The sequence below is a fragment of the Panonychus citri genome, unplaced genomic scaffold (assembly GCF_014898815.1).
Source record: "Panonychus citri isolate SS breed McGregor unplaced genomic scaffold, ASM1489881v1 Contig00049, whole genome shotgun sequence".
In the NCBI taxonomy this organism is placed as follows: Eukaryota; Metazoa; Arthropoda; class Arachnida; order Trombidiformes; family Tetranychidae; genus Panonychus; species Panonychus citri.
In genome coordinates, this window is record NW_026515454.1 from 125,253 (window position 1) to 151,781 (window position 26,529).

The 26,529-nt window shown below is 30.3% G+C and overlaps 6 protein-coding genes across 14 annotated transcripts; 3 read left to right on the forward strand and 3 right to left on the reverse strand.

Moving 5' to 3' along the window:
* Positions 1-4,398: 4,398 nt before the first annotated feature.
* Positions 4,399-8,675, reverse strand: LOC128385387 (AP-3 complex subunit beta-2-like). Of its 3 annotated transcripts, none has more exons than XM_053344242.1 (3): positions 8,383-8,675; positions 5,099-7,320; positions 4,399-5,012 (listed from the first exon to the last, which is right to left on the reverse strand). In XM_053344242.1, the coding sequence occupies exons 1-3, from the start codon at positions 8,517-8,519 to the stop codon at positions 4,567-4,569; spliced, it is 2,805 nt and encodes a 934-aa protein (XP_053200217.1). In that variant the 5' UTR covers positions 8,520-8,675; the 3' UTR covers positions 4,399-4,566. The 3 variants fall into 3 exon arrangements, with proteins under 3 accessions (XP_053200217.1, XP_053200219.1, XP_053200218.1); XM_053344244.1 differs by lacking the exon at positions 8,383-8,675 and adding an exon at positions 8,053-8,219; XM_053344243.1 differs by lacking the exon at positions 8,383-8,675 and adding an exon at positions 7,787-7,988.
* A 1,018-nt stretch (positions 8,676-9,693) lies between these two features.
* Positions 9,694-15,430, reverse strand: LOC128385566 (uncharacterized). 2 transcript variants are annotated; one of them, XM_053344443.1, is made up of 2 exons: positions 15,174-15,430; positions 9,694-10,985 (listed from the first exon to the last, which is right to left on the reverse strand). In XM_053344443.1, exons 1-2 carry the CDS (start codon positions 15,194-15,196, stop codon positions 10,355-10,357), a joined length of 654 nt encoding a protein of 217 aa, XP_053200418.1. In that variant the 5' UTR covers positions 15,197-15,430; the 3' UTR covers positions 9,694-10,354. The 2 variants fall into 2 exon arrangements, with proteins under 2 accessions (XP_053200418.1, XP_053200417.1); XM_053344442.1 differs by lacking the exon at positions 15,174-15,430 and having other exon boundaries at positions 9,694-11,203.
* Positions 11,207-17,469, forward strand: LOC128385561 (bone morphogenetic protein receptor type-1A-like). 3 transcript variants are annotated; one of them, XM_053344434.1, is made up of 4 exons: positions 11,207-11,569; positions 11,980-12,110; positions 12,214-12,929; positions 15,873-17,469. In XM_053344434.1, exon 4 carries the CDS (start codon positions 15,881-15,883, stop codon positions 17,270-17,272), a length of 1,392 nt encoding a protein of 463 aa, XP_053200409.1. In that variant the 5' UTR covers positions 11,207-11,569; positions 11,980-12,110; positions 12,214-12,929; positions 15,873-15,880; the 3' UTR covers positions 17,273-17,469. The 3 variants fall into 3 exon arrangements, with proteins under 3 accessions (XP_053200409.1, XP_053200410.1, XP_053200408.1); XM_053344435.1 differs by lacking the exon at positions 11,980-12,110 and having other exon boundaries at positions 12,214-12,586; positions 12,672-12,929; XM_053344433.1 differs by lacking the exons at positions 11,207-11,569; positions 11,980-12,110; positions 12,214-12,929 and adding an exon at positions 15,570-15,728.
* Positions 17,470-17,641: 172 nt separating this feature from the next.
* Positions 17,642-21,427, forward strand: LOC128385565 (LIM domain transcription factor LMO4-like). Of its 4 annotated transcripts, none has more exons than XM_053344438.1 (3): positions 17,642-18,690; positions 18,781-18,861; positions 19,944-20,083. In XM_053344438.1, exons 1-2 carry the CDS (start codon positions 17,749-17,751, stop codon positions 18,847-18,849), a joined length of 1,011 nt encoding a protein of 336 aa, XP_053200413.1. In that variant the 5' UTR covers positions 17,642-17,748; the 3' UTR covers positions 18,850-18,861; positions 19,944-20,083. The 4 variants fall into 4 exon arrangements, with proteins under 4 accessions (XP_053200413.1, XP_053200415.1, XP_053200414.1 ...); XM_053344440.1 differs by lacking the exons at positions 17,642-18,690; positions 18,781-18,861 and adding exons at positions 19,292-19,529; positions 20,468-21,427 and having other exon boundaries at positions 19,944-20,117; XM_053344439.1 differs by lacking the exons at positions 17,642-18,690; positions 18,781-18,861 and adding exons at positions 19,536-19,770; positions 20,468-21,427 and having other exon boundaries at positions 19,944-20,117.
* Positions 21,428-21,924: 497 nt separating this feature from the next.
* Positions 21,925-23,317, reverse strand: LOC128385568 (uncharacterized). Its single transcript, XM_053344444.1, has 3 exons — positions 22,894-23,317; positions 22,638-22,793; positions 21,925-22,570 (listed from the first exon to the last, which is right to left on the reverse strand). Exons 1-3 carry the CDS (start codon positions 23,073-23,075, stop codon positions 22,288-22,290), a joined length of 621 nt encoding a protein of 206 aa, XP_053200419.1. The 5' UTR covers positions 23,076-23,317; the 3' UTR covers positions 21,925-22,287.
* Positions 23,318-23,488: 171 nt separating this feature from the next.
* LOC128385563 (inhibitor of growth protein 1-like) lies at positions 23,489-26,073 on the forward strand. Its single transcript, XM_053344436.1, has one exon. The coding sequence runs from the start codon at positions 23,705-23,707 to the stop codon at positions 25,040-25,042; it is 1,338 nt and encodes a 445-aa protein (XP_053200411.1). The 5' UTR covers positions 23,489-23,704; the 3' UTR covers positions 25,043-26,073.
* Positions 26,074-26,529: the final 456 nt, after the last annotated feature.

A 26,529-nucleotide genomic window follows, 5' to 3' on the forward strand; every position in this document is an offset into this window, starting at 1 on the left:
TATTATTACAACAATCTAATAAAATGTATGTTAATAAAGTTTTACAATCAACAACAATTAACATTTGTATCAATTAACTATAATTGTACCATTAGATTAGCCAATAAATGAGCTAATCATTTACAATCCTCATCGGCTATTAATATAATTGTGAATTAAATTATCGTTTAAATTGTAAATCAGTAAATATTAATAATAAGTAAATGTATTAACTTAATCAACAAACGAATTGAAATTTTGATTATTTTTGTGCTTGACAAAAATGATTTATTTTCAATTTGTTGATTTTCTGGTCAATCAAATACGAGCTGAGGTTTAATTGTGCTGGCTAATTGTGATCTTATGATTAGACAATTAGTCAATAAACTGTCAATATGAATTAAAGATTAATCAATAAATTGTTGATTCCCAAATAAGCTTAGATAAACAATCTTGACAGTTAGTAGTTAGATTGGATAATCAATTCAACTTAATTCATGACCTTTATTTTTTTTTGGGTACAAAATGATTGAGATGATGAAGATAATGATGAGGATGATGATGATGGTGATGATGAATGGACAGTGAATACAAACTGACCATTCAAGTTTGTAATAGATTGTAACATTTACGTTCATGTGAACAGTTTTGATTTATCTCAATTAAGTTTCAGATTAATGATATTGATCAGATTAACAGATTAATTTTGATAATACAATTTCCGTTTCCGATGTATCCAACTGGTCAATCGGACACAATTAAATTATCGGTGTCCAACTGATTTTGTACTTTAACCAGTAGCGACCTTGGGCCGTGAATGTGGATACACAGTATTCAGACTCCATGTAACAATCAGTAAATTGTATCTTAATTCTTGCGATGAAATCATCAACATTCTCGGTGACATAATCTGCATCACTAATTGATAGCAAAAAATGACCTTCCCTGGAAACCAAAGGTGAATCAAAATAATCGTCACCGAAATTTGGATGATTATTATTGTAAATTATACTCGTAGTTCCGATTAATTTGAATCCGGATAATTTTGAGTCCACATAAACTTTGATATAAGAATCGGTTTCTGTAAATGTATCTTTCTGTGGGAAAAAGCACTGACCAATGGTCAGTCGAGCTCGACCTGGAATATCATTTAGATGGACACATGAACCAGATTTACAATAAGAATCGACATCGCAAAGTTTACCATAGTTTAGACTGTAGCTAATAACTTGATTGTCGTTGTAATAATCACTAAATTCAGGGGAAGATGATGAAAACCATGAACAATTAAGTTGACATTTTGTTGATGATGATGAAAAAATGAGACGATCAGGATATTTGGATAAACATGATCGATCATCTTTATCGGTATAAAACTCATAGAATGGACTAATTGTTGATAATTGGAAATTGGAACAATTAACTAGCAGAATTGATAAAATAATCGTTGTTAATTTAACTATTCTCATTTTTATCTATTCTTTCACAATTAATTATCGACAAATGATTAAAATTCTTGCCTGATTGTTATTACTTATACTTCAGTCTTTTGTTGATTGTTTTCTTAAATATCATTTAATTGTCTCATTGGCAGAACTTAATTGTTATTATGTATCTATTATTTATCATAATTAACCAGGTTTCCGATTAATTCGTTATGCCGACTAATCTAAAGCTAATCATGTCTTAATTGTTGTCTACAAGAATATCTAATTTGCCTCATCATTAATGGTGTTAGACTGTTAATTTGATTAATTATAACAACATTTCCGATCCCTGTCAATCTAATCAATAATTAGATCTTTCTACCAATCAACTGGCACAAATTAAGATTTAATTGTCATGATTTAGTGATTAAGATGAAAAGTTTTTCAAGATCAAACTTTGCATCGACTAATTAATTTAAAATAAACTCTCAATTGCGATTGATTAAAACTTTCTTTCGATTCTTGGAAAATTCTGAAACAAGATGAACTTTTCCAGCAATCAGTAAATTGCAAATTCGTTTTCACAACTAAATCGTAATTTTTGAAATTCCAATCATAGATTTCGATGCAAAAACGATCATCCAATGATACTAAAGCTGAATCGAAATTGTCAGAATATCATGAGCTTAGTTCCAGAACATTTCGATAAATAAAAACTTCGAACTCGTTTCCTTGGATTGAATATCAATTCGAGACCAGTGGTCAAGCGAGCTCAATATACGGAATATCAATAAGATGGACACAATAATCGATCTCACTTTTCATTAGTTTTCACAAGAAATTGTCCATAAACTAATCATCAGATTGAAACTTGTCTTAATTGTGTCAAACTGACAACTTAATTAACCTCTAATCGTCTAATTAATGTGATTTCCGATTGATTTATCAGCGCATCCAAATAAACTTAAATCAAACAGTAAATCAGATTTCCATGATTAGTTGATCAATCAATTGATCAGCACCATGAATTTATTTGTATATTAATCAAAAAAATATGTTAAATGGTTAATTAATTGTTGTTAAATTGATACTTTGCTTATGTTCACAATTAAATGATTGTCAATTGTATGAATATCAAATTACCAGAGGAAAAGTAAGTCAACCTAATGGAAAGTAAAATAAAATATATAAATTGTTACGAAATTATGATGATGAGAATTACAATGAGATGATAATTAAGTTATTGATTGGTTGATCGTTGAGTTGATCAGGGCTCTTGGCTAATCCATTTTAGTTTGTAATTAATTGAATATCGACCATTTGATTCCTCGCAAGTGACATTTTCCTTGCACTGATTGAAATTAATCGTAAAGCTACAAATGTAATCATCTGGTGATGAGTCTCTGTCCTTGGCGACCAGGTAGAAATGTCCAGTTTTATTGGCAAGTGGACTTGTGAATGTGGTATCGAAACTGGGTGAATTGTCATCTTCAATTACCCGTGTTGACCCAAGGTCAATATACCGCTCAGGCTTATCATTTTTCGTAACATATACTAAAATGTAGGCATCGGTCGCTGAGAAATAATCTTGATCGGGAAACCATCCATCTACTAAGGTCAAAACTGCTTGACCCGGAAGATTATCCCGATCGATACAATGACCTGAACGGCAAAAGTTTTTACTCCCACGGCGGCCACAAGGTAGATTATCACTGACATTGTAGTGGACAACGTCCACTGTATCGTAATATTTATGATAATGAGATGAAGACGAAGCCCAAAATGTACACTTAATTTGACATCCATCGGATTCCAATGTCGCTGAGAAAACAAATCGATCGCCATGTTGATTAATACAAAATATTTGCTCACTCGTAGTTAAAGTATCTTTATAAGTAATATCAGCAATTAACTCGGAATCGGGTTTAATGGTTGGACCAGATTGGACAATTAAGATGATCATTGAAAGAGCGATGATAATATTGTAAAAAAATTGATTGGACATGTTGATTTGGAGACTGATTGATTTGATTAGATGAGATGAGAACACAATTTAAAATCAAATCAGTGGTCAATTGATTGATTTTGGCTAAAGGTTGGTTTCAATATCTTATTATGATGATGTTATTCACTGTGATTAGCACACTGATGATGAGATTAAGTTAATTGTGATTAGTTTATAATCCTCGGGATAATAATTAGGAAAATTAACAGAGAGAAAGATGAGATTTTGATTGCAATGAGAAGCCCAGATGTAAATGATTCGAGACAACAATTAGTATGAGAAAATGAAATTAATAAAACAATCCTTAGATGAGAAGACAATTAGAATCAGAGAGAATAATTAAAAGAAATTAGAAAAAGTTAATTAGTTGATGAGGTTAATTGAGAGCTAAAGATGAAAAAGGAAAAGGAAATCTAATACAATCTAAGATGAGAAATTGTTGAGAAAATTTTTTCTCGCAATTAAATTAAATTGATGAGAAAATTTTTCTTTTCTCAGAAAAAAATTGATTCTTGTTGATAAATCAACTGTGAATTTAGTTGATTAAAACACAATGGAAATGGTTTACAAATATAATCACAATCAAGAGAAAGATGATCAGACAATTGATTTAACAATAGTCGACAAGGTTATTGACTATTGGGTGAGAAAATTAAATCCACTCAATTTGTTAACCAATAAGAGATCAACATTTGATTAGGAACATTATTTAAATCTGAGAGAAATTAAGAAACAATCAATTGAAACAATTAGTTCCATATGGGAATTTAATTGTTAGTAAAACAAGTTGGTAACAATTTGAACAAATATGAATCATTTAAAATGATTGATCTTCATTCAGATATTGACAATTAATTGAATGATTGTGCGTAATTATTATTGATTAGCTTATTGTTCATTGATTTATGATGAGTAATTTAGAATCAATTAAATTGGATTAGAGTAATTGTTAGAAAAGGTTAATCAATTGATCCATTCAAATGATAGTTTTGTTATGTTTAAGGTTCATGTTTATTTTTGTTTAGGGTAATTAATTAATCAATTACTTGATTGTTTTGTTTTTCTCTATTGTTGTTGTTGTTGCTTGTGGTTGTTGATTTTTACAATTTAATTTGATTTAGTGATGATAAAAAAAAATACTTCAACAATTTCCGTTCAACTATTGGTATTGTTTTCATCATTTCCGGAAACTTTTAGCTTATCCAATCCTTTCTTCATGGATTCAATATCTTTATTGTTGGCGGTGGTTGGTGATTTAACGGTGGGATCACTTTTAGTACCATTGGTGTCGATATTATCTTCATTATCAGCTGATTCATTATCATCATCTTCTTTATCATCGTTGACATCATCATCTCCATCATCAACTTGCTCGTAATCATTTTTGTCTTCAACTCCTTTTTCACTTTCATTTTCAGTTTCAGTTTCTTCATCTTCAGTGTCATCATCATCATCGTCGTCGTCGTCATCATCATCATCACTATCATCTTCATCGGAATCTTCATCTGAATCTTCATCACTGTCATCATCTTCTTCTTCCTCCTCTTCTTCTCCTTCCTCTTCGCCATAATCACTACTGTCACTGTAGAAATTGTCATCATCTGTTGATAGAAGAGAAAGAAAAAATAAAAAGAGATTAATAGATTTTCCAAAATTAAACTAATAATAATAATAATTAAATTCTAACCTCTTTTCGTCGAATCCTTTTTAACAAGTTCGAAGGGAACTCTCTTTAAAACGACCTCTTCAGCTCCTGGTCGCTGACGGACACTTGTATCTGGCTGTTCAGTTGGAAAATCGGGTAACTCTTCATAACCAGTTAATCTTTTATCAAGAAAATGAGATAAAGTTCCAATTCTAAATTTAGATGAATAATCTACAATTGATTCTGATTGTTCACTTTCCGTTTGGTTGATTGAAACTTTGGGTGACATGAGTATCCTATTGGTTAAAATGTTACCCTCCTGGGAATCACATTTATTCATCAATTGTTTCAAAAATCTTCCTCTATCACGAACATCATAATTAACATCATATTTTGCCAAATTAAAAACATAATTAACCAAAGCTTTGATTCGGATTTTCTCTTTCTCGGTGAAAACCTCACTTTCTCCAATGATTACCTTTAAATACAATTTAGAGGCTAAATTCATTGCCTGCAATTTAACTAGATTTGATTCATTGCAGAAAGTTTTCGCAATTAAACGTAATACATCAGGTGAAACTTGTAATGATTTGTCATTTTTATCACAAAACTCAGCTAATATCCATAATATAGTAGCCCGAGCATGAGGAGTTTCAATTTTATCAATTAAACGAATAACTTGTTTGATTATCATGGTAACTATTGAATCGGCTTTAGTACTTGAATCCATTGAGTCTTCATCTTCATCTTCATCTTCGTCATCATCATCGTCATTATATTTGTCATTTTTCGTAGCAACTCCTTCCTTTTTTGGTGATGATGATGATGATGATTCTTTATCCAATTGTTTCTCTTTCTCTTTACGAATAATTTGTGTTCGTATGACGATAATACTTTGAGCAACAATGGCCTCATTACGATTGGATAGAAGTTTAATTAATCCATTCAAACAGATTAGGGCAACTTCTTTGATTCTTGATGCACATCGACCGATTGCCTGAATTGTGGCTGAAACAAATTCCATGTCCGCTTGATAATTATAAATGTACGCCTGAAACTCCCTCAGAATCAATGGTATATTGGATGAACTTGATAGATTGGTAAGAATGGAAAGTTTAAGTATTTTCACTTGTGTTGAATCACGAGATTTTATGAAAAACGATTTTAAATAAGGTTCAAAAAGTGGCTTCATAGGCTTGGAGATACCATTACTTGGTAGACAAGTTCCGGTCAGGGTAACAATATTGGTTAGAACGATAATCTGAATTTCCGGGTGAGAATGAAGTAAACGTATTAAAGGTTTAACAATGAGTGAGTTTACTTCCGAATCGGGTGCCAATGCTAAATATAATTGCACAACTGCCATGACCACAGCCGAGTTTCGAGATTGTAATAATGGTTTTGCGTTTCTCAATAATAATCGATGGTCAGAATCAAGGTAAACAAGACCACCCATATCACCGGAATCTTTAATTTCATCGTTTTCTCCTTCTTTATCATCACCTTCTTCTCCTACTTCCCCTTTATTTGAACGGACATTTGGATCTAAAAACTGTGTCCGACCATAACGAATTAACATGTTGATTAAAATAACTTGACCCCATTCATCAAAATCGGGCATGAGGGAGACAAATTTCCGATAATTGGAGTGTATCAGATCAAAACGTTCAGGACAAATTTCCTCGAAAGCAGCGACCGCTGAACCCAAAACAAGTGAAGTTTTATCTTGAAGTAAACGAGCAATTACTGAAATAATCTCTTCCTTTAAATCGGGATCCAAATGGTATAATTTAGAGATCGCATGAGCTGCAGTTTTCCTCACATAGGCTGACATATCATTGGAACAATCTTTAATTGCGATCAACATGATTGGTGATATCATGGGAACTCGAATCGATGAGAGAACCCGAAGAGCAGAGGCTCGTATCAATGGATTAGGATCTTTCAATGATCTCTGGAAAGACGAGATTGATAAAAGTGCCAAATCTTGTTCCTGTTCAGCGTAACGGGTCAGGTAAAGGTAGACCAATTTTTTAAGCTCTGCGTTTTTGGTCACCACGTTTTTGACCACATGGGGAAACAGTTCTCTTGCCGCTGTGTCCGATGAGGCTCGACCTTTGGCTATCATTGATATTAATCGTTTCATCGCCTCCACTTTGGGTCCATCTTTGTTATTTTCCAACATTGATTTAAGATCATCATTTCGTGACGGAAAAGCGGGTATAATTGAGGCACTATCCATTTGAGTAAAATTACTTGTGTAACTGTAAGAAAGAGACATAATCGTATAATTCATGATTAGTTAATTGCGCTGATATTAAAATGTTTAAAAACAGAGTAAAAAAAAACGTTAAAAGGAAAACACAATTAAAAACTAAGGGAGATTGACAGGATTGACTTGAAGAGTTTGGGAGAAACAATTAGAAGGAGAAAAAGTTACAATTTGTATTAAATTGATTGTAATTCTATATTGTGATTGTTGGTGATTTGATATCGATAGAAATGGAAATAGCCAAAGGGAGTCTAAGCTAAGTTAAAGATGGAAAGACAATCAATTTGTTTTGATTGTTATCATTCGATGAGAGAGAGATTGATGATAACCATTGGGAGCTATTCTTTGTCTCGTTGGCTATTGAAGAGATTGAAGATAAATTGATTAGTAAATAAGAATAGAAATTTAATTTTTTCTATCAATACAATTGATTGACAAGAGGAACCAGTTTTTGTCACCTGAATAGCATTTACTTGATGATGTATTTGCTTTCCAATGGAAACAAAAAAAAAGTGATCAATGGATCTTCAAAATTAGGATGTTTTGAAAATGGTAGAACACTAGAAATTGATACAATTAATATATTCACCGAATAATTATAATTGTAAATGAATTTCTATGAAAGGAATCAGCTGGAAAATCAGCCGGTTACTTTACGATTAATAACAGAGCACAAATAACTCTCAATGTTTACACATTGAAACCAATTCCTTGTGACAATTACCGAGACTGTTTTTCACTTGAATAACATGTTAGCCAGGGTTAATCCAGTTAAATTAATTGAGTTAACCTTAGATAGAATTTACAATTAAAACATTATCATGAAGAAAGAAAGATAGAGAGAGAGAGAGAGAGATAAAGAGTAACCGTTACAAGGAGCAAAAAAACATAACCAGAAAAAGGGGACAGGGGATTTTTCACCAACCAAAAGAGAAGAGAATAAAAAAAGAGAGAAAAAAGAAAACTAAGAAACAATTAGAGAAGGAGACAAAGATAGCAGAGGGAGAGGATATGATTAGAAGATAAAAATTGATTATTAATTATTAATTCTTACTTATTTGTTGAGTTACCATAACTTGAATAGTTATCATTTCCACCTCCACCATAGTTTGTATAATCATTGTTTTCATTTATCTCTAAATTGGCTGATTCTTTGTGAGCCTGATACTCAAATGAACCAGCAGACGACATGGTTATTAGGTGGGTCAGTGGTGGAACAGTTGATTAACCACCAATTAAAACAAAAATTGAAAATAAATTACGAAAGATCAACTAATTAATTTAATTTAATTAAAGGTAAAAAACATCAGGTTGCCAACGTCAAGATCCATCAACATGAAACTCAATTGATAACAAATCTCAGGGACGGTTGAATAATAACCAACCGAAAATAAGAAAAAAAAATTGACCTTTCAAAGTGAAAATGAATTTTGATCAAACTCTTAATTAGTTGGTTAATGTTTAATTTAGTTTAGTTTTTATTTCCTTTTTCTTCTGATTGTCAAGTTAATTGTTAGAATTGATTAGAATTAAATTTTTGTCGTTTTTGTTTCAGGGAGATTGAAGAAATTAAATGAAAAATTGATTGGATTTTTTTATTGGAAAATCATTTGTAACAATTAACTTTAATTATCTTTGAAGGTGAAAGAAAAGTTAATTGTTCAATATTAACATAGATTATGATTAGTTGATAGTTATTAGTTTTGATTGTTAGAAAATTTGTTAATCGTTAATTGTCTGGGTATTAATTGTTTCCTTTTCTCGGTTAATTGTTTCATTTGTTTTGAAACTTTTCTCAGTCTGAGAAAGTTAATTGTTGATGATTATCGAGTGGAAATTAGTTGATTGGTTACAATTAATATTTAACCTTTTGATTGAATTGATTATTAAAGTCAAATTTCAAGTTAATTTTGTCTGTTTTAAGTTAATTGTTCAAATTGAAAAGGTAAAATTTAATCTCTACAAATTTAGATTATAACAATTAACCAATTTATTGAAATGTGATTAAAGTTAATTCAGTTAAATTGTTACTTATTAATTTGAGTTGTTTTTTTAATGGTTTTAATCGTTGAAATGATTTACTTTTAATTTGGTTAATTTAATTCACTAATTTGTTAATAACTTTTTAAGAATCACTTTAATTATAAAAACTATTTAAAAGTAAAAATGATTTATTATTGTTACGATTAAAATAAGTTACAATTAAGATGGTTAATTGTAGTTAACGAGAGATAAATTTACCCTTTAATTGTAATTAGTTTTCTAATTCTTATTTTAACCATTTTTCTTAATTCGATTGGTTTAGAAAGAATTAGTTAATTGGTGAATATTTTCCAGTGTTGGAATTGAAAAATTATTTGGTTGATTGTTTTTGTTTTGAGTCTTTTAATTGTCTTGATTTACACAAATTAACTTTATCTCTCACATGAAATAAAGTAATTTGATTGATTGTTAATTGTTAACAATTAAAATTATAATAGTATAATTAAAGTTTTTTAAAAGTTGTTTGAGTTGATTAATTTGTCCATGGATTTGTTTTGGTAACTTTGGTTTGACAAATTGTTTCATCTTCAGTTTTAACATAGGAATTGATTCAATTTTGAGTAGCACAATTTGATTGAGTGAATTGTGTGTCCGTGTAAATGATTAACAGAACATGTTAATCAATTGATTATAAAATAGTAAACATTCGTAACAATTATTAGGTGAAATTAACAATAATAATTAAAAAAAATGGTGAAAAATTGGGTTGAAAAAAGTATTGGATCAACAATGTTTACAATTAGAAAGCGAGAGAGAGAGAGAGAGGTAAAAATTTTTCCATTTCATGAGAGTTGATTGTTGTTGGTGATTCAGTTCATCAATTAATTTTTTCGAAAACATCTCAATATAATGAGGATGCAGACCAAGTTATCAGTACCAATGATTTGTAACGATGATCAAAATGGTGGCGATGGAAACACGATGATTAATGATGATTGTTAATTTTGGTACGTTGGTGTTAAATGATATTTGGAATCAATTTTTTACTCAGATGATCCTGAAAGCGACGAACCTTCTGCTCCAGGTATTTGAACTTCAATTCCACATACTTCAGAGATAAAGTAATCCATACACGCTTGATACAATTGAATTTGAGCGATCAATTGATTTGATGAGACGGGATACTTATCTTCAGCCTCTTCTTTACACTGCCGGTGGAAGCTTAAAACCTTTTCTTCAACCTCACCGATCAATTTTTTAGCCTTAATCTCATTCTCAGCTTTATCAAATCGATATAAACCTTGACCATTAAACCAACCTTCCATTCGTAAAGCACAAGCAGCAACTTGTTCACGATGAAGTTCAACAGTTTCTCGAGTAATATTAACCGGAACCGGTGTTGATTCTAAACATTTAGTAATCACGGCAGCTTTTTTAATCTTCTCCTCATTGGTTGGCTCTAACTGTGGACATTTACCCCAATTGATTGATGGTCCACCAGAAGAACCAGCAACACCAGAAGATGAAGATGAAGACGATGACGATGATGATGGTTGATATTCCTCATCATGTTTGGAAACTGAAGATTTTCCTGTAGTTGATGTTACGGTTGTGGTTGTTGTCGCAGTTGTTGGGGTAGAAGAAGATGTTGGCTTGGTTGTAGCTCGAGGTAATCTTGCAGAATTAGAAAAACCAATTGTTAGACAAAAAAAGAAAAAAACACAAATTCGAATAGAAGAAATCATCTTGTTGTTGAGAGAAGAAGAAAAAAAAACAAATCAAAATAGAAAAGAAAAAAAATTATTCTTTTTGTCTTAACCAATAGGAAAGCGGGAAAATTTTTTTCTCTCTTTTGTTTTCTGTTCTCTTGGTAACAGTTTGTTGTTGTTGTTGTTGATGGAAAATTAATCCGAGTTAATTACGAGTTGATTGTTGATTGTTCACAATTTAAACAGTTTGTTAAATTTTATTCCAATTGTTAAGTTAATTCGGTGAGGAAAATTAACTTGATCCGATGGACGAATCTTGTTCAACTGAATTGTTGAACTTATCTCGTTGTGATTACTTTCTAACTTGATCAGTTTCTACCCCAAAGGAGGATCTTGAAAGTGCCTTTAAATACTAAGATTATCCAACCGATAAACTCACTTTTATTTCTACCTAAAATTAACTTGAAAATTGAAGTAAATTGTTTAGAATTGGATGGCGATAGAAAATCAACCAACCACCCACCCACCCACCTATTCATCCACCTTTAGGTAAGTACCTGCCTTCATTTTACTTTCTTTTTTTCTCTCCTTCTCTTTTCATCCATCTTGATTCACCATCATCTCCACTTCATGACAACGTCCTACTCATTAGGATATATGATTAAATCTATTGGTTCGTTGACCCACCAACCCAAAGAATCAGGTCATCTGGTCCTCATCCACCCACCAACACCACCACCACCTCCTCTTATCTTCTCTCTCTCATTCATTTTCCGATTATTCTATTTCCCTTTCTATTCACTTTCACATTCTATTTGTCATCACCTTATATTTTCTCTCTCTCTCTCTCACTTTTCCTTTTTTTTACGATTTTCTAACTAAATTTACCTTTTCTCTCCTCCCTGATACTCTCTCTCTCTCCGCTACCAACTGGACATAATTCGTTCTTCATTGACCAGGTCGTTGTTGTTGAGCGATTTTCTTTTTCATCTCTCTCTCTCTCTCTCATTGAAATTCATGCTATCAAACAATGTGATTGTTGTTGGCTAACCAACAATTCTGTTGTTCATCTCAATTCACCCAAATAATTGTAACATAAATGACAATTTTTCACATTTCCCCAATTTATTATTATTACTAATTATTGTTATCAATTCTATTCAATTGTATATATTTTCACTTTTTTTCTACAGATTAATTATCACTCGATTGGTCAATTGTGTCCTCAATTTTTTTCGGAATCAACAGGAACAATTTTCATTTTAATTGGCCTTTTCGATCACACAATTAACAACTCACCAGATTCACTTGAATCCATCAATAGAATTTTTTTTCTTCAAATCTTATAACACAAATAGCAGGTTAACATTTGCTTCATTGGAAGTTTTTTTTAGAGATTCTCATGATACTAATTAATCATCTGATTGTTATAATGCCAAAAATGGAACCATGGAGATCATGGTTAATCATGGATAATCAATTGTTCACCAATAATTAACTTCAACTATCAAGTCGGAAAAGGAAAATCCTTAAAACAATCCCAATCAACAAGACAACATTGAAAAGGTTTCAAGTGATTAACTTTTCTATTACAATTGAAAATCAATTACCAATAATAGTTAATCGTTGATCAATCCTTGATATTATTTAGAAACTGTCAAAGTATAAATCAAATTGCAATTTTGTGACGGAATCAACCATATGATTAACCCTTGATTGGTTTATTGCAGTAAAAAAAAAACACCAAAAAAAGCAACAATTAAGAAAACAAAAGGTTTCAGTTAATGAACCAGAATTTTGAATGGATAAAAAGAGCTGATTATCAACATTTAAATCATCATATAATTAGTTTATCATCATAACCATTACAACAACAACAACAACAATTGATCACATCAATTGCGAACAGGTAAGAATTAAAATGCAAATCAAGATGGTGGCGATAATTGCGAGTGAATGTGTTTAAAGAGTTAAATTAGTAAATTGTAAATAAACGATACGATGAATATTTTTACCTTCACTGATTGTAATTGTTATATTATAACAATCAACGAACACAACTAAATACAATAATTGCAGTTTCTTTTTTGATTCTTGGAAACGGCCTAATTTGAAAGATTAAAATTGTTACTGTTATTCATTATTCATCTAATCATGATGATCATCATCATAATCATTGGGTGAGTAAACTTGATCAGAAAAAAAATCAAGAAGAAATCAAATCAAATCAAAGTGAAGGGAACAAAAAAACACAACGCTGATTTAACTTGTTGATTAGGTCAATCAATTGTTGGAAAATCATTTCAATCGTAAGTAAATCACTGATGAGCATCATTAACATACTCTGATAATCATCATCAACAATTTAACTTTTCAAGTTAAATTGAAATTGACGTGAATCGCTAAAAACAATCACAATTTACTTTTGATTCTAATTATCAACAATCACCAATCTAATCTGAATTTTTTTTCTACAACAATTAAACATTTGAATAACAATCTCGTACTAATACATTGACGATGCCAAATTAAGTTGATTAACAATCTAAGAATATCTTATTACACAATTTAAACTTAATTTGATTTCTTCTGTTTTTTTTTATTTGGTTGAAAATCTTCATTATGATTAACTTTATTTGCTAATCAAAGTGACAATCAACAACAATCAAAAATCAATCAATTGTATTAATCAACTTAATCAATAGGATTGATTGGTTAACTTTTGTGTTCACATTGATTGATTGTTTTACTTTTGATGATCATTAATTTATCCCGATTATTAATTATTCCAATTTAAATTGTAAATTTGGTTAACAATTAACTTGATTAATGAAAGTTTCTTGGGTCTCAAGTTGCGATGTTAATTTCCAGACAACAATTGTTACAATTTAATAATAAACTTAACATACTTAAGTTAATTATGTTTGATTGTTAATGGTGAAAATTAATATTGTTAATTTAATATTGGAAATGGTTAATCAATCAATTGATTGTAATGATTAACAATATTAATGTAAATAGAAAAGTTTTCATCTTCTATTAGCAATTATTACTTCCTACTTTTAATTCACTTGAGATTATTTATAATTAACTTTAATTAGAATCACAATCAAATTATTGGTTGATTGTGATGGGAAATTTGCTAATTGTTTTGATAGATTTGAACAACAACAATTTACTTGGTGTTAATTCATTTTGGTTTTGATTAACTTTTAATTGTCAACCTTGAAAGTGAATGAAAATTATTACAATCAATTTGGTAAGTTAATTGTAAAATTTGACCGAGTTAATTATTGGGTTAATTGTGGTGATTAAGGTGAAGATTAAATCAATTGTTTATTGATTAAAATTTGTAACTAAAATGATTTCAGATAATGAAAAATAATAATTAATAATAACAAAGGAAAAACTTAGTTAATTGTTAGTTAATTGTCATCAAAATGTTAACCATAATAGTAGCATGTTGACAAAAAATTAAGTAACAATTAACTTGAACCATAATAATAATTAAATGTTAATTGTACTGAGAAATTAGATTAACAACATTAAGATGATTTGGTGTAACAAATTGTAACAATTAACCTTTAGAGGACAATTGAAATTGTTCATTTGGGTTCAAATTGAATTTAACTAATTGTCAACCGATTCCAATTAACCTTTTGATTTAACTTTCCAACTTAATTGCAATTAATAATCAAAAGGATGATTTAAATTGCCTGAATTGATTTAATCACATCAAAACTTACACAGTTTAAGGTTGGACAACAATTAACAAGGCAAACTAACAATCAACTTAACCAAATGATCGTTAAATTGTTTAAATATAAATTTCGATCGGAAAATGTTATTTTCGTACACAATTAACTAATTAAATTGTTTGAATACATTAAAATAGTTTGTAACCTTATTGGTTTCATGTGTTGTGATTGTTAATTTGTTGTTAATTGTTGTTCATTGACTTTACCCTTGCTTCTTGATTTTAACTTTTTTTTTCTCCATCAACAATTGGATGAAATGATTAACAGTTAATCATGAAAAAACAAGTCAAGTTTAACACCAATCAAGATTTGATTGTAATTAATCATATAAACAAGTGATTATGTTTTTGTTTTGAGCAAAAAAAGCTCACAAACATTTAGCTTATTTTACTCACCGAAATCTATTCTTAATCAACATTAACCACCATTTTTTTTGCTTATTCACCTTAATTATTGATTGTTGCTGGTGGATGATGATTAAGACGAAAACAAGTGAAAATTAATCACAATAATCAAGAATAATTAAAGATCAGTCAATTGAAAGGGAGAAACAAAAGCAAAACTGAAGATTGAAAAAAAAGAGAGAAATTCAAATGAACCAGAAAAGAAACAAATTAACAGTAAACAATAGAACATCTAATGGACTATCAGCTAAATGGCAACATAATTAAAAGAATTAAATTTAAATTAATTACCATAGAAAAAGAAATTAATTAATTGTTTTGATTAGAATCAATTTCCGAAGATCCGGTTAATATCGTTATCGGGATTCGATTCTTTTCCTTTGTTAACTTGGATCCGAATTCTTATCCGAATCCGATCAATGGAAATTTTTTTTTCTATTTACTTTTTGGTTCTTTGATTGTTTTCTAACTTGATTTAATTTAATTTAATTTGGTTTTTTTTTCTCTAATTTATCATGGAAGTGAATAGTCTAGATGAAGAAGAAGGTAAATTGTTACTTGATTTGAAAAGAATTGAATGATGAAAGATGAGGGAAAAGTTACTTATGTGTTTTGTTTGTTTCTCTTTGTTAATTTTGTTTTGTTTTGTTTTTCTTTGTCTTTGTTTTGTCATTTGTATTTGAAATTTAGATAAACTTATGGGCTTTGGTGATATTGCTGAGTTTATAAAGAAAGTTAATCACACTAACGAAACAACTGATTGGCCAGAAAATGTTGATGGAAATATTGATAATATTGATGTTGGACTGGACCAAATTGAAGAGGAAACCATTTTGTTTACTATTCCACCAACAAGTGTTATCGCAATTATCTTGATTTCTATTATCATTTTACTATTCATCTTAAATTCAACCACAAAGTGCCATAAATCAGTTTACAAATTTCTCAAAAACTACAACAAACAGTTTAATCAACTGTTAATCTTTCACAATGATAAAAGGTTCAATAGAGATAAATCATTATCATCGCCAATTAAATCATATGAAGAAACTTCATCAAGTCTCTCATCTTCTGGTAGTGGTCATGGTGATGTTTTATTTAGACAGAGAACAATTTCCGATCAGATTGATTTCATTGGAAGAATTGAAGTTGGCTCTTTTGGACGAGTTTGGGTGTGTAATTATCGAGGACAAGCGATCGCCTGTCGTGTTTACAATACAATTGAACGTAATTTATGGTCACACGAGGCCGATATTCAAATTCACTTGAAAAATCCTGAAGTTGTTGGAATGATTCATAAAGATATAAGAGATGATCCAATTACTTGTGCGACTAAATTTCTAATTTTTACCGATTATTTTCCCAATGGAAGTTTACATTCATTTTTAAAACGTCAACCAGTTGACGAGATTACGATGATCAATTTAATCTATTCAATTGCCCGTGGACTTCATCATCTTCATTCAATCATCTTGGGTAATCCAGATAAACCGGCGGTAATTCATTTCAATATTAAAAGTCGTAACATTATGGTTGCTAATTGTGGATCTCGATGTTTAATTAGTGACTTTTCAAGCGCTTGTTTATATAACAGGGAAAATCGAATCAGTGAATCACCCAAACTTTTCAATTCTTCCAGTGATTCTTTACGCTATCGAGCACCGGAACTTTTAAACAACAATCAAGTGCCAAATGATTTACAATTAGCCAGAGCTTGTGATGTTTACTCTTTGTCTCTGGTAATTTGGGAAATTGCTTCAAGATGTTTACTACTTAGAATCGATGGATCAACTTATTGGAACAATTATAAACTTCCTTATGAAGATGAGCTAAATAATCAACCACCAAATGAGCAAACAATGTATCAACTTGTCCACCTTAATCAAGTACGACCAAAAATAGACAACAATTGGTTCAACTCACCAATTTTAACCAAAATAATTAAGATACTTAATGAATCTTGGACCAGTTCACCGTCTTCCAGGTTAACAGCACTACGAATAATGAAAGATTTAGATAATTTACGAGAAAGTTTACTATCAATTGATGATGATAAAAAGAATAGATTAATTTCAATTGAATTATCTTAAATCATCTTCACTTTAATCTCATTCTAATCTCAACAATTAAAAACAAACTTTCTCTCTCTCTCTCTCTCTCTCTCGTTTTCTATTTCTACCCCCACCAATATTTACTTTATTATCTTTATTTTTTTTTCCTTCACTTAAATTATATCCATTGAGATTTATAATCTTAATTAAAATCAAATTTTTTTCTCCTCTTTTAATTGTTTAAACTTTTCATTTTCAATTTTATTTAATTAATTGATTAGAATAACCTAAGTCGCCATCTATCAGATTAATTATTAACTATTTAGAAAATCGATCATTTGTTCGATTAAATGAGGTAAAAATCGATTATTTCTTAGAATCTAAGTCAATCGAATAGTAAAATCAAAACATTTGCTTATTGATGAATTTTAAAATCAAATTTGTTTTTATCATTTCTTAATTATTGTAGTTTATATTGTTAATTTATTTTGTTTTTTTCTAATTTAAATTAAGCCATGACAAACGATGAACTATTGGCCTTATGTATTCCATGTTCAGTTATCATTCGTCGTTTAGATTTTAAATTATTCAATGGTTTAAATCATAATTCTAATCATCAACCAACAGAACATCAAAATCATCAACATAAAGAACAACTTGGAAATGGTAAAATTGAAAGTGTTAACAATGATGAAGGTGTTAAAAGTGATAATATTTCCGATATTATAGAAAATATTGACCCTGATGCTGGTGTTTCAGTTGAAAGTGTTCAAATTAATAATGAAACCGAGGTTATAGAAAACAATATAACCGAAAATGTCACTTCAAATGATGATACCGAAAGTGTTGCCACCGAAATAATTGAAGATGAATTTGTTGCCAATTTAACCGAATTTCTTGTCACCGAAAATGGAATCAGCAATAGTATAGAAATTAATAATTTAAATGATGTAGAAGAAGAAAAAGAAAAAGAAGTTAATGAAGATAATGAAAGTGTAAATACTGAAATAATCGATGAAGATGAAAGTATTGTAACTGTAAGTGATGATACGGAAATTGTTAATTGTGTCGAAATCCAAAGTGTTCTTGTTACCGAGAGAGTGATTAAAAAAGAGGTTGGATCGATGAAAAATCCATTCGCTCTTTTAAATCGAACACCAAAATCAAGCTCATCAATTTCAGATGAAATGGAAACATCAATTAGTGAAATTGATCCGAAACATTTGCGAACAATTAAAAAGGAAGTTGGCTCAATAAAGAATCCATTTGCCTCATTCCATCACCCGACAACCCCAATAGATGAAATAACTCAACTTTACTTCAAAGCGATGAGTGGCCTTTTATTATTAAGCAAAGAAGACGAAAAAGTGACCACAATTAACAACGAATCATCTGAGCCAGTGGAAGATGCTTTTATTAACGAGATTATAAACCTAAACGAACATTTCTCCGAAGAAGTAATTACATTTTTCCTTCTCTTTCTCTTTGCTTTTTTTTTTGTTCTATTCTAAATAATTTTTTCTTCTATTCTATTTTACCTTTTGCAGGATTTCGTCGAGAAAAAGTTTCTCCTTCTTTTGGATTCGCTGAGCTCTTTACCCGTAGAAGACGCTTAAAACTGAGCCAAGGTGATATTCTTTTCCATTATTGTGTTACCCATTTTCCCTCTTGCCCCCAAGATACGATTCTTTCCCTTACCTTTTCTTTTCTCTTCTCTTTTCTTCAAGTTCTCCTTCTTCTCCTGTCTATTTCTCTCTCTTTTTCTACTTTTTTTCTTCTCCTGACTTCATTTTCTGACCGCCCGTCTCTCTTTCTTTCTCTCTTTCTCTTTCTCTCTCTCTATTTTCTTCCTTTTCTTTCCTTTCTCTCCTTTTCCCCCTCTTTCTATTTTCTCATCATCTTTTCTTTCTCTTCTCTTTCTATCTCATCACATTATCTCCACCTCCTCTTTCTACTTCTCTTTCTTTCTCTCTCTCATTTCTCTCTCTCTCTCTCTCTCTCTCTCTCTCTTTCTACCTCTCTCTGTCCTTCAAAATACAGATTCTTTTATATTCTTTTTCTTTGCTTCTGAACCTTCATCATCATCATCATAATCATCTAAAATCTTATGATTTTTTTCCGTTAATCATCTTCTCTCTTTCTCTTCTTTCTCCTTTCATCACACTCTTTCTTCATATGTCTCTCTGTCTCTCTTTCTTTTCTTCCCTCGTTTAGTGTTGTTGTTTCTCTCCTCTCTCTCTCTCTCTTCTTTCTCTCTCTTGTCAACTGTCTTTTATTTTCGCCAAATGATCAAAATGTAAGTTATCTTGTTGATAGTTTATGTTTTTCTTATGCAGTCAGTGGCTTTTTACAGAATTGTCATTGTTGTTTTTTCTTGAAAATAATATGGAAACATTATTGTGCTGTGTGTTTATCATCCTATTTGTTTAGTGTTCAAGTGAATAATAAGCTTATCTCTTTCTCTCTCTTCTCTTCCCTTCCCTCACATTTACACTATTGGAAAGCATGAAGGATGTTAAGTGTATTTTCTCATCTTGGTTGTTCTATTCTCTTTCCCCCTCATATATTTAATCAATAACATTTTCTTTTTCTCTTCTCTCTCCAACAAAATTATTCTCTCTTTTGTTTAACTCTCCATAATGCCAATTACATTCTCTCTCTCTCATCATATATACTAATTAATTTTCTAATTTCTCCTCCATTCTCTTAGGCGGCAATGCAGTGCATGCAATAAGCCAATCGCAGACAAATATTTGTTCCAGATTGACAAGGATGATCGATTTTTCCATTGGAGTTGTTTAAGATGCAGACAATGTGGTAACATTTTGACCAATTTCTGTCACATTAAAAATGGAAACATTCTCTGTAAAGAGGATTACCTGAAGTAATTATTTTCCATTCACCATAATCTTAAATGTTCTTCCCATTTCCTATTTTTCTCTCTCTCTCTCTCTCTCTCATCTTCATCTTCTTCTCTTTATCTATATTTATATCTCACATAGAAACACTTTAAGACACAATGTGTGGTCTCTTTTTCTTTCTCTTTCATTATCTAATTATATTCCTTTATATAGTTTATACTCTTTTTCCTCTTTATTTTATACATTTTGTCATCTTAACATCTTCACTTCTTTCTGTTTATCTTAATCTCTCTCTCATATTTACAATTGTAATTGTTGATCATTCTGACGATTTTGTTTTTGTTTTTCTCTTTTCTTATTATGGATCTGATAGATTCCATGGAGCCGGGAATTCTTACTCATGTCAAGGTTGTTATCAAGTAATAGACAATGTTAAGGATTGGGTAATTAAGATACCATCACCATCACAAAGCAACAATCATAATAAATCACCATCTAATAACATCAACCCTTCAAACCCATCGAATGCAACATCATATACATTATATCATGCAAAGTGTATTCAATGTTTTTATTGTAAGAGAACGCTCAATCCAGGGGATAAATATGTACTTAACAAGATGAATCAAACCTTAGTTTGTACTTCATCTCCTTGTATATCTCATTATACATCAAACTGTTCATCGGCGGTTCCTTCACCCTACGCACCATCCATGTCTCCATCTCCACTTCAACAACCAGCCTCCACTCACCATCAGCAAACCAAAATGTCAGTGCCTAGTGTTCGAGGTCGGCGAGGTCGTGGCGGTGGAATGTACAAGAAATTTTAATTTAATCAACAATTAAGACTAAAAAGCTCACCCCCCACACGGAGAGAATGCGATCGAAAACAACAACAAACAAACAAAAAGCAACTTAAACAAAAATCTCAAATTCTTTTCACAAAACATTTACCATCATCGATATTTAAACCGCAAATTAATTAACTTGACCAAAATTGTGAGATTTTCTTCACCCAATAATCAATCTTTAAATCAACTAATAGATTGGATTAACAAAATTGTTATATTTTAATTCTTATTCCACCAAGAATAATCAATATATTCGGAATGTATGTTTATGGCCATCAACTTGAAGAAAAACAAAAAAAAAATATCACAGGAAACAAATTGAAAAACGATTAACCCTTCAAATCTTTGGATTTAATAATTGTTCCAATCAATTTAAAGATTAATCAATTTGAGTTAAAAAGAAAACCATTTTCTTTTTAACGAAGGGAAATCAACAAAAAAAAAATTAATTATTTCGTAAAAGAATAAAATGTAAATATCAATTTTGTTAATTATTCTCTTTCTCTTCAACGTGTAAATCAAACCAATTCTCATATCAATCAGTTAATCAATTTCTTTTTCTACAAGATTAGTTACTTATTGTTCCCTTTAATTGTTTTCCCTTAATCGTTTCTAATGAATGGTTTCAATGAAGAAACAAGATCAACTTTCATCATGAACTCTCTTCATGAAATGAGGTCTTTCCAGTCATCATTTGATATTCACCTTTTCTTTTCTTTCTTCTCTTTCTTTTTTAACTTGAATTTCGATGAGAGAGAGAGAAAAGTAATATAACTTAGCCTATTATCCCCTGAGGCAATAATTTGGCAATAAATCTTGAAATTGATCGATGGATTAATGTTAACAAATGAACACTTACTGTTTTTTTTTCTTTCTCTCTCTTCATCTTGTTCATGAGAAAGAAATTAAGAAAATCTTTTAAACTCTGAATGCGGAAACAACTAAGAGAGAGAGAAAAGAAAGAAAGAGAAGATAAAAGTTCCACTCTAATAATTAGTTAGATGGTTATTTAGGACAATCCGTTTAAATTTAACAACAGATCAGTTAACTGAAGAAGAAAAAAATTACTGGCAATTAGCTAATCAATTGAACTTCCTTTGACTTGATTGAGATGTTTGCTTTCATTGAGATTAACTGCAATTGTGGTTAACGAGCTTTCAATTTCCTTAATTGTCTCTGGATCCTGTTGATTAACATAAACTTTGAAAGTTTCTATGATCACATGAGATAACATGATAATATAACAGCTCGAAAATTAATTTTTGTTATATATAATTTTCTTAATTGTGTTAATTGTTATTTTGTTTGAAACAAAAATGTCACCATAATCATCTCATCCTCTTTATTGTTGATCTTGTTGGTTTGTTGTTTCAAATTCAATTGCTTTCGTAACGTTAATTATTGGTTGTAATCCAACGATTCCTTTTTCTCTCATTAATTCAACACATTCTTCATCAATTATTCCATAGATTAATGAATGATCCACATCGAATGATTCAACTCGAAATAAAATCTCTTTTCCAAGTTCCATTTGATTTGATACTGAATCATGAACCTTTTCTGGACTAAATGCTGCGATAATACAATTTAATACAAGTGCATTCATCACTTGGGTTTTGGTGAATCTGTTGAAAGAAACAAAATAGAAGACAATTAATCATTGATCAAGATGGAAATGGTTTCACAATTTACTTGTTTATTTTACCACGAATTATGGATCCAACCGAAGGGCAGAAAATGTAAAATCGAGCTGAGATATCCCAGAAAACGAATGGACAATCATCTTTAATTCTTCCATAATCAGATTTAAATTCAAGTTGATCATGATAAAGGAGAATACCTTGTAAACTGTGGGGAAAAAAGAAAAGAAAATCAATTAATTATTAAGAAAATAAATATAAAAAAAAACAATAAAATAGAGATGAAATTAATTTAGCAAACCTCTTACTCTATACTGTATCTATTGGTCCATTCATATTTGATTAAATCATAAATTGTATTGGCAACTTTATCCAATTTGTAAGGTGGTAATGGAACAGACAATTCTCTCTCAACAATCTTAATTAGAGAATATTCATCTTTAACCAGTTCATCTAATTGGTCAACATTTAATTCAAAAACTGAATGCATTTAGAATTTGATTCCAATCAATAATCAAAGAGAGAGAAAAAAAACCAAACACCAACCAAGAAGAAAAACAAAACAAAACACAAAAAGAAACAGAAAAGAAAAACAAAGAAACTTATCAAACAGAGAAAACAATCTAACGAGTCTCAAGAATCAGACGAAAAAAAAAATCATAACCAAAAAATCAATCAAATTTAATTTAAATTTCAATTAATTGCAATCAAGAGGAAAACAATTAAATTGGAACAAAAAAATGAAAAAAGCAAAAAATGTAAACATAGAAAACACGTTCTTTTATGTGCTGCCATCTTTGTTCTTCATAAGTTACTATTCTTTTATTTAGTTAATCGAAATTCCCCTCAGATGGAGTCACTTTTTTCTCTTTCTTTTTTCTTTCTTTTCTGTTCTGTTGTTGTTACGCTTACTATTTGTGGATGGAAATCTTTTATGGTTTTAAAATTTTCTCTTCTGATTTAACCTTCTTTTTTCTGTCTCTTTTTTAATTAATTATTTCTATTAATTGTTAATTGTTGATTAAAATTTTTCCCAGTGTTTTGTGTTCTATTTACCTCTCTTCCTTTTGTGGTAAAAGCAAAGGTTTCAACCTGTTGATCTACAAAAGGAAAATCAAAATGTGGGGCTCGTCCTCAGGTTACATTGGATCTTCATCTGATCCGTCTGGTTCAATTACCAATATAGCTCAATATATTGAGGATTACATTGATTTGGTTGAAAATATACCCAATGATATAGCTCGCCATGTTAGTCGTTTACATGAATATAATAATAGATATTACCAGTTATTGGATAAATTGGAGAAAATCTGGAAAACAATAACTCATTGTTCAAATTCTATATTAACTAATGGTGGTGATCAGTTAAACGGTGGCGGTAATACTTCATTATCATCTTCATTTTCTTCATCTGTACCTACAACAATAACATCTTCAACATTAACCTCATCTTCATCACAATTACACTCATCTTCATCTAAAACAGAAATTAAATCAAGTACAAACATTAAAAATAATCACACATCATCATCATCATCATCATTACCATCATCAACAACAACAACAACATCTTTAATAACCAAATCCAATAGTAACTATAACATTAACCATGAAATTGGAAATAAAAGTGACAAAAATAGTGGCAATGGAAATGATTTGCTGTTAAATTACACAACGGATTCAAGGAAAGGTTTAAAAGCTGTTGTTGGACTTCAAAAATGTCTCATTGAAATACAAGAGATTTCAGATGAGAAGCTGTTTATTGTACAAAGTATATTGGATCAACTGGATTGTAAAGCTCGCCAATTAGATTATGATCATCGTAGTGTAACAATAGGTAATTTCGCCCATAATTTAAATAGTAATGCATCTAAAGGTTTAGCCAGTCTAATTGGAGCTTCAAATGATACAACAAATCACATCTCTGATGCCAATGGTTTAACCAATAATGTGGATTCCGGTGGAGGCGGTAAAGGAGGAGGAGAAATAACATCAACAAAAGATAATAGTAATTTAAACAATAATGGAACAAGTCTGAGTGCCACAGTAAACAATAATTGTACATCAAATACATTATCTAACAAAAGATCATCATCAAGACGTAATTTATCCAATAAACAAGAGATTTCAAATGGTGAAATAACATCTAACCATAAGAGAGGAGTAAAAAGAGGTGGCGGTGTTAAAGGTTCTAAAGATATTAAAAGGAATAAATCAACAAAGGAAGTGTTAAACACTAGTCCACCAACACTTTATGAAGATACACCAATCGATCCCGATGAGCCAACCTACTGTTCCTGTGAGCAAGTTTCCTATGGCGAAATGATTTGTTGTGATAATGCTCAGTGTCCAATTGAATGGTTTCACTTTGCTTGTGTTTCCTTAACCACCAAACCAAAGGGTAAATGGTATTGTCCCAATTGTAGAGGCGACCGATCAAATATTCCCAAAAAGTGACAAATGGAGATGAAATTACCACCACCATCACCATCACAACAACAACAACAACACACAATCAAACAATTAATTTTTTTCTTCTCACCTTCCTTATTTTTCCTTTCTTTTTTGTTTTGATTTTCCTTTCTATAAAAATCAACAACCAAACTGTGCAACTGTGAAAAAAAAGAGCAAAACATTTAAAGGAAAGACAAAAATACTTTATATCTACACAAAATATATATATACTTACTCTTATATCTACTAATTAATGTATATATATGTTTGTGCACAGTTAATTTTCAACGAATGCAAAAAAAAACAAATCACCACGGAGAGAAAAACACAAAAACTCAAGTGACATCTAATTTTTTGCTGCTACAATTTTCATCTCACATCATCGTCTCAACTTATAAAAACAACAACATTCACTCACCGCCATCAAAATCCACTACAATCATCACACAGCATTAGCACTACCTCTCTCTCTCTCTCTCTCTCGTTCGTTTTTCTCTTTGTTTTCATCCTTTTCTCTATTTCTACTTCAATCTTCTCTCTCTCACTATTTTTTTCTTCCTTCATCTTAACCGTTGATGCAAGACCAAAATTTTGCAAAATTTATGCCATTTCAATTATCTGTTAGCAAAACGAAATCATCTTCTCCCTCCCTCTCCCTCTCTTTCTTTCTCCTTTTTCTAATTCCTTGTTTCAATTCTTCGTCTTAAAATTATCATAGTGATAAATTGATTTTTACCTCTCCCATTTGTCTTAATTTTTAAACGAATGGTTTAAAGCTGAAAACAAAAACAACTCATTAAACTAAAAAACATGAAATCCCAGCCTTTTTCCTCTCTCACTCTCACTCTCTCTCTCTCTATAATATTAAATTGTAATCATCTTTTTCCTCTTCTCATTTTCCCTTCCAAGAGATTTTCATTGAAACAATTTTCGACTCAAATCAATTTCAATTGTACTGAATTGTATATATGACTTTTACCATCTCGGTTTTGTCATATTAAAAAACAAATAAAATTATAAAAAATACATTTAAATGTGTTTACTAATTGGTTTTTGTTTCTTCCATCTTCTTACTATGGGCTAATTACAATTGTTTAAGATTGAAGAATCAGTTTGGTTACTGTTAGTCTTTTTCTTTCATTAAATGAAATTCATTTATTCCTCTTTTTGGATGGTTAGGCCTGAGAACATAATTATGATGTAAGATGAATATTGACACGGGAATAGGTTAATTTAACGAACAACCGGATTAAGACAATCCATGACAGAAATTGGAAACTCTATTGATTTACAATCGAAATATTTAACTTTTATTTTGACCACTGGCTAAAGATCTAACATATTTTAGATACACACTCTAAATAGATTGAAACATTTAGATAGCTTATTCCTTGGTTTCTTCTGTAAATTAAGAAAAAGAGAAATCAATGGATTAATCAGATGAAATCTAATGTAATTTACATGGGAAAAAGTTACACAAGAAAAAATAA

What these genes read in the sequence shown, in the direction of transcription:
- LOC128385563 (XM_053344436.1), top strand. Translation starts at nt 23,705, where the DNA reads ATGTGGGGCTCGTCCTCAGGTTACATTGGATCTTCATCTGATCCGTCT.
- LOC128385568 (XM_053344444.1), bottom strand. Translation starts at nt 23,075, where the DNA reads ATGCATTCAGTTTTTGAATTAAATGTTGACCAATTAGATGAACTGGTT. An exon ending in ACCAATAGATACAGTATAGA is followed by an intron (nt 22,794 to 22,893) that starts GTAAGAGGTTTG and finishes TTTTCCCCACAG; the next exon opens with TTTACAAGGTATTCTCCTTT. An exon ending in ATTCGTGGTAAAATAAACAA is followed by an intron (nt 22,571 to 22,637) that starts GTAAATTGTGAA and finishes TTCTTTCAACAG; the next exon opens with ATTCACCAAAACCCAAGTGA.
- LOC128385561 (XM_053344433.1), top strand. Translation starts at nt 15,698, where the DNA reads ATGGAAGTGAATAGTCTAGATGAAGAAGAAG. An exon ending in TAGTCTAGATGAAGAAGAAG is followed by an intron (nt 15,729 to 15,872) that starts GTAAATTGTTAC and finishes TTTGAAATTTAG; the next exon opens with ATAAACTTATGGGCTTTGGT.
- LOC128385566 (XM_053344442.1), bottom strand. Translation starts at nt 11,056, where the DNA reads ATGATTTCTTCTATTCGAATTTGTGTTTTTTTCTTTTTTTGTCTAACA.
- LOC128385565 (XM_053344438.1), top strand. Translation starts at nt 17,749, where the DNA reads ATGACAAACGATGAACTATTGGCCTTATGTATTCCATGTTCAGTTATC. An exon ending in ACGAACATTTCTCCGAAGAA is followed by an intron (nt 18,691 to 18,780) that starts GTAATTACATTT and finishes TACCTTTTGCAG; the next exon opens with GATTTCGTCGAGAAAAAGTT.
- LOC128385387 (XM_053344242.1), bottom strand. Translation starts at nt 8,519, where the DNA reads ATGTCGTCTGCTGGTTCATTTGAGTATCAGGCTCACAAAGAATCAGCC. An exon ending in TATGGTAACTCAACAAATAA is followed by an intron (nt 7,321 to 8,382) that starts GTAAGAATTAAT and finishes TCTTTCTTACAG; the next exon opens with TTACACAAGTAATTTTACTC. An exon ending in AAAGGATTCGACGAAAAGAG is followed by an intron (nt 5,013 to 5,098) that starts GTTAGAATTTAA and finishes TTCTATCAACAG; the next exon opens with ATGATGACAATTTCTACAGT.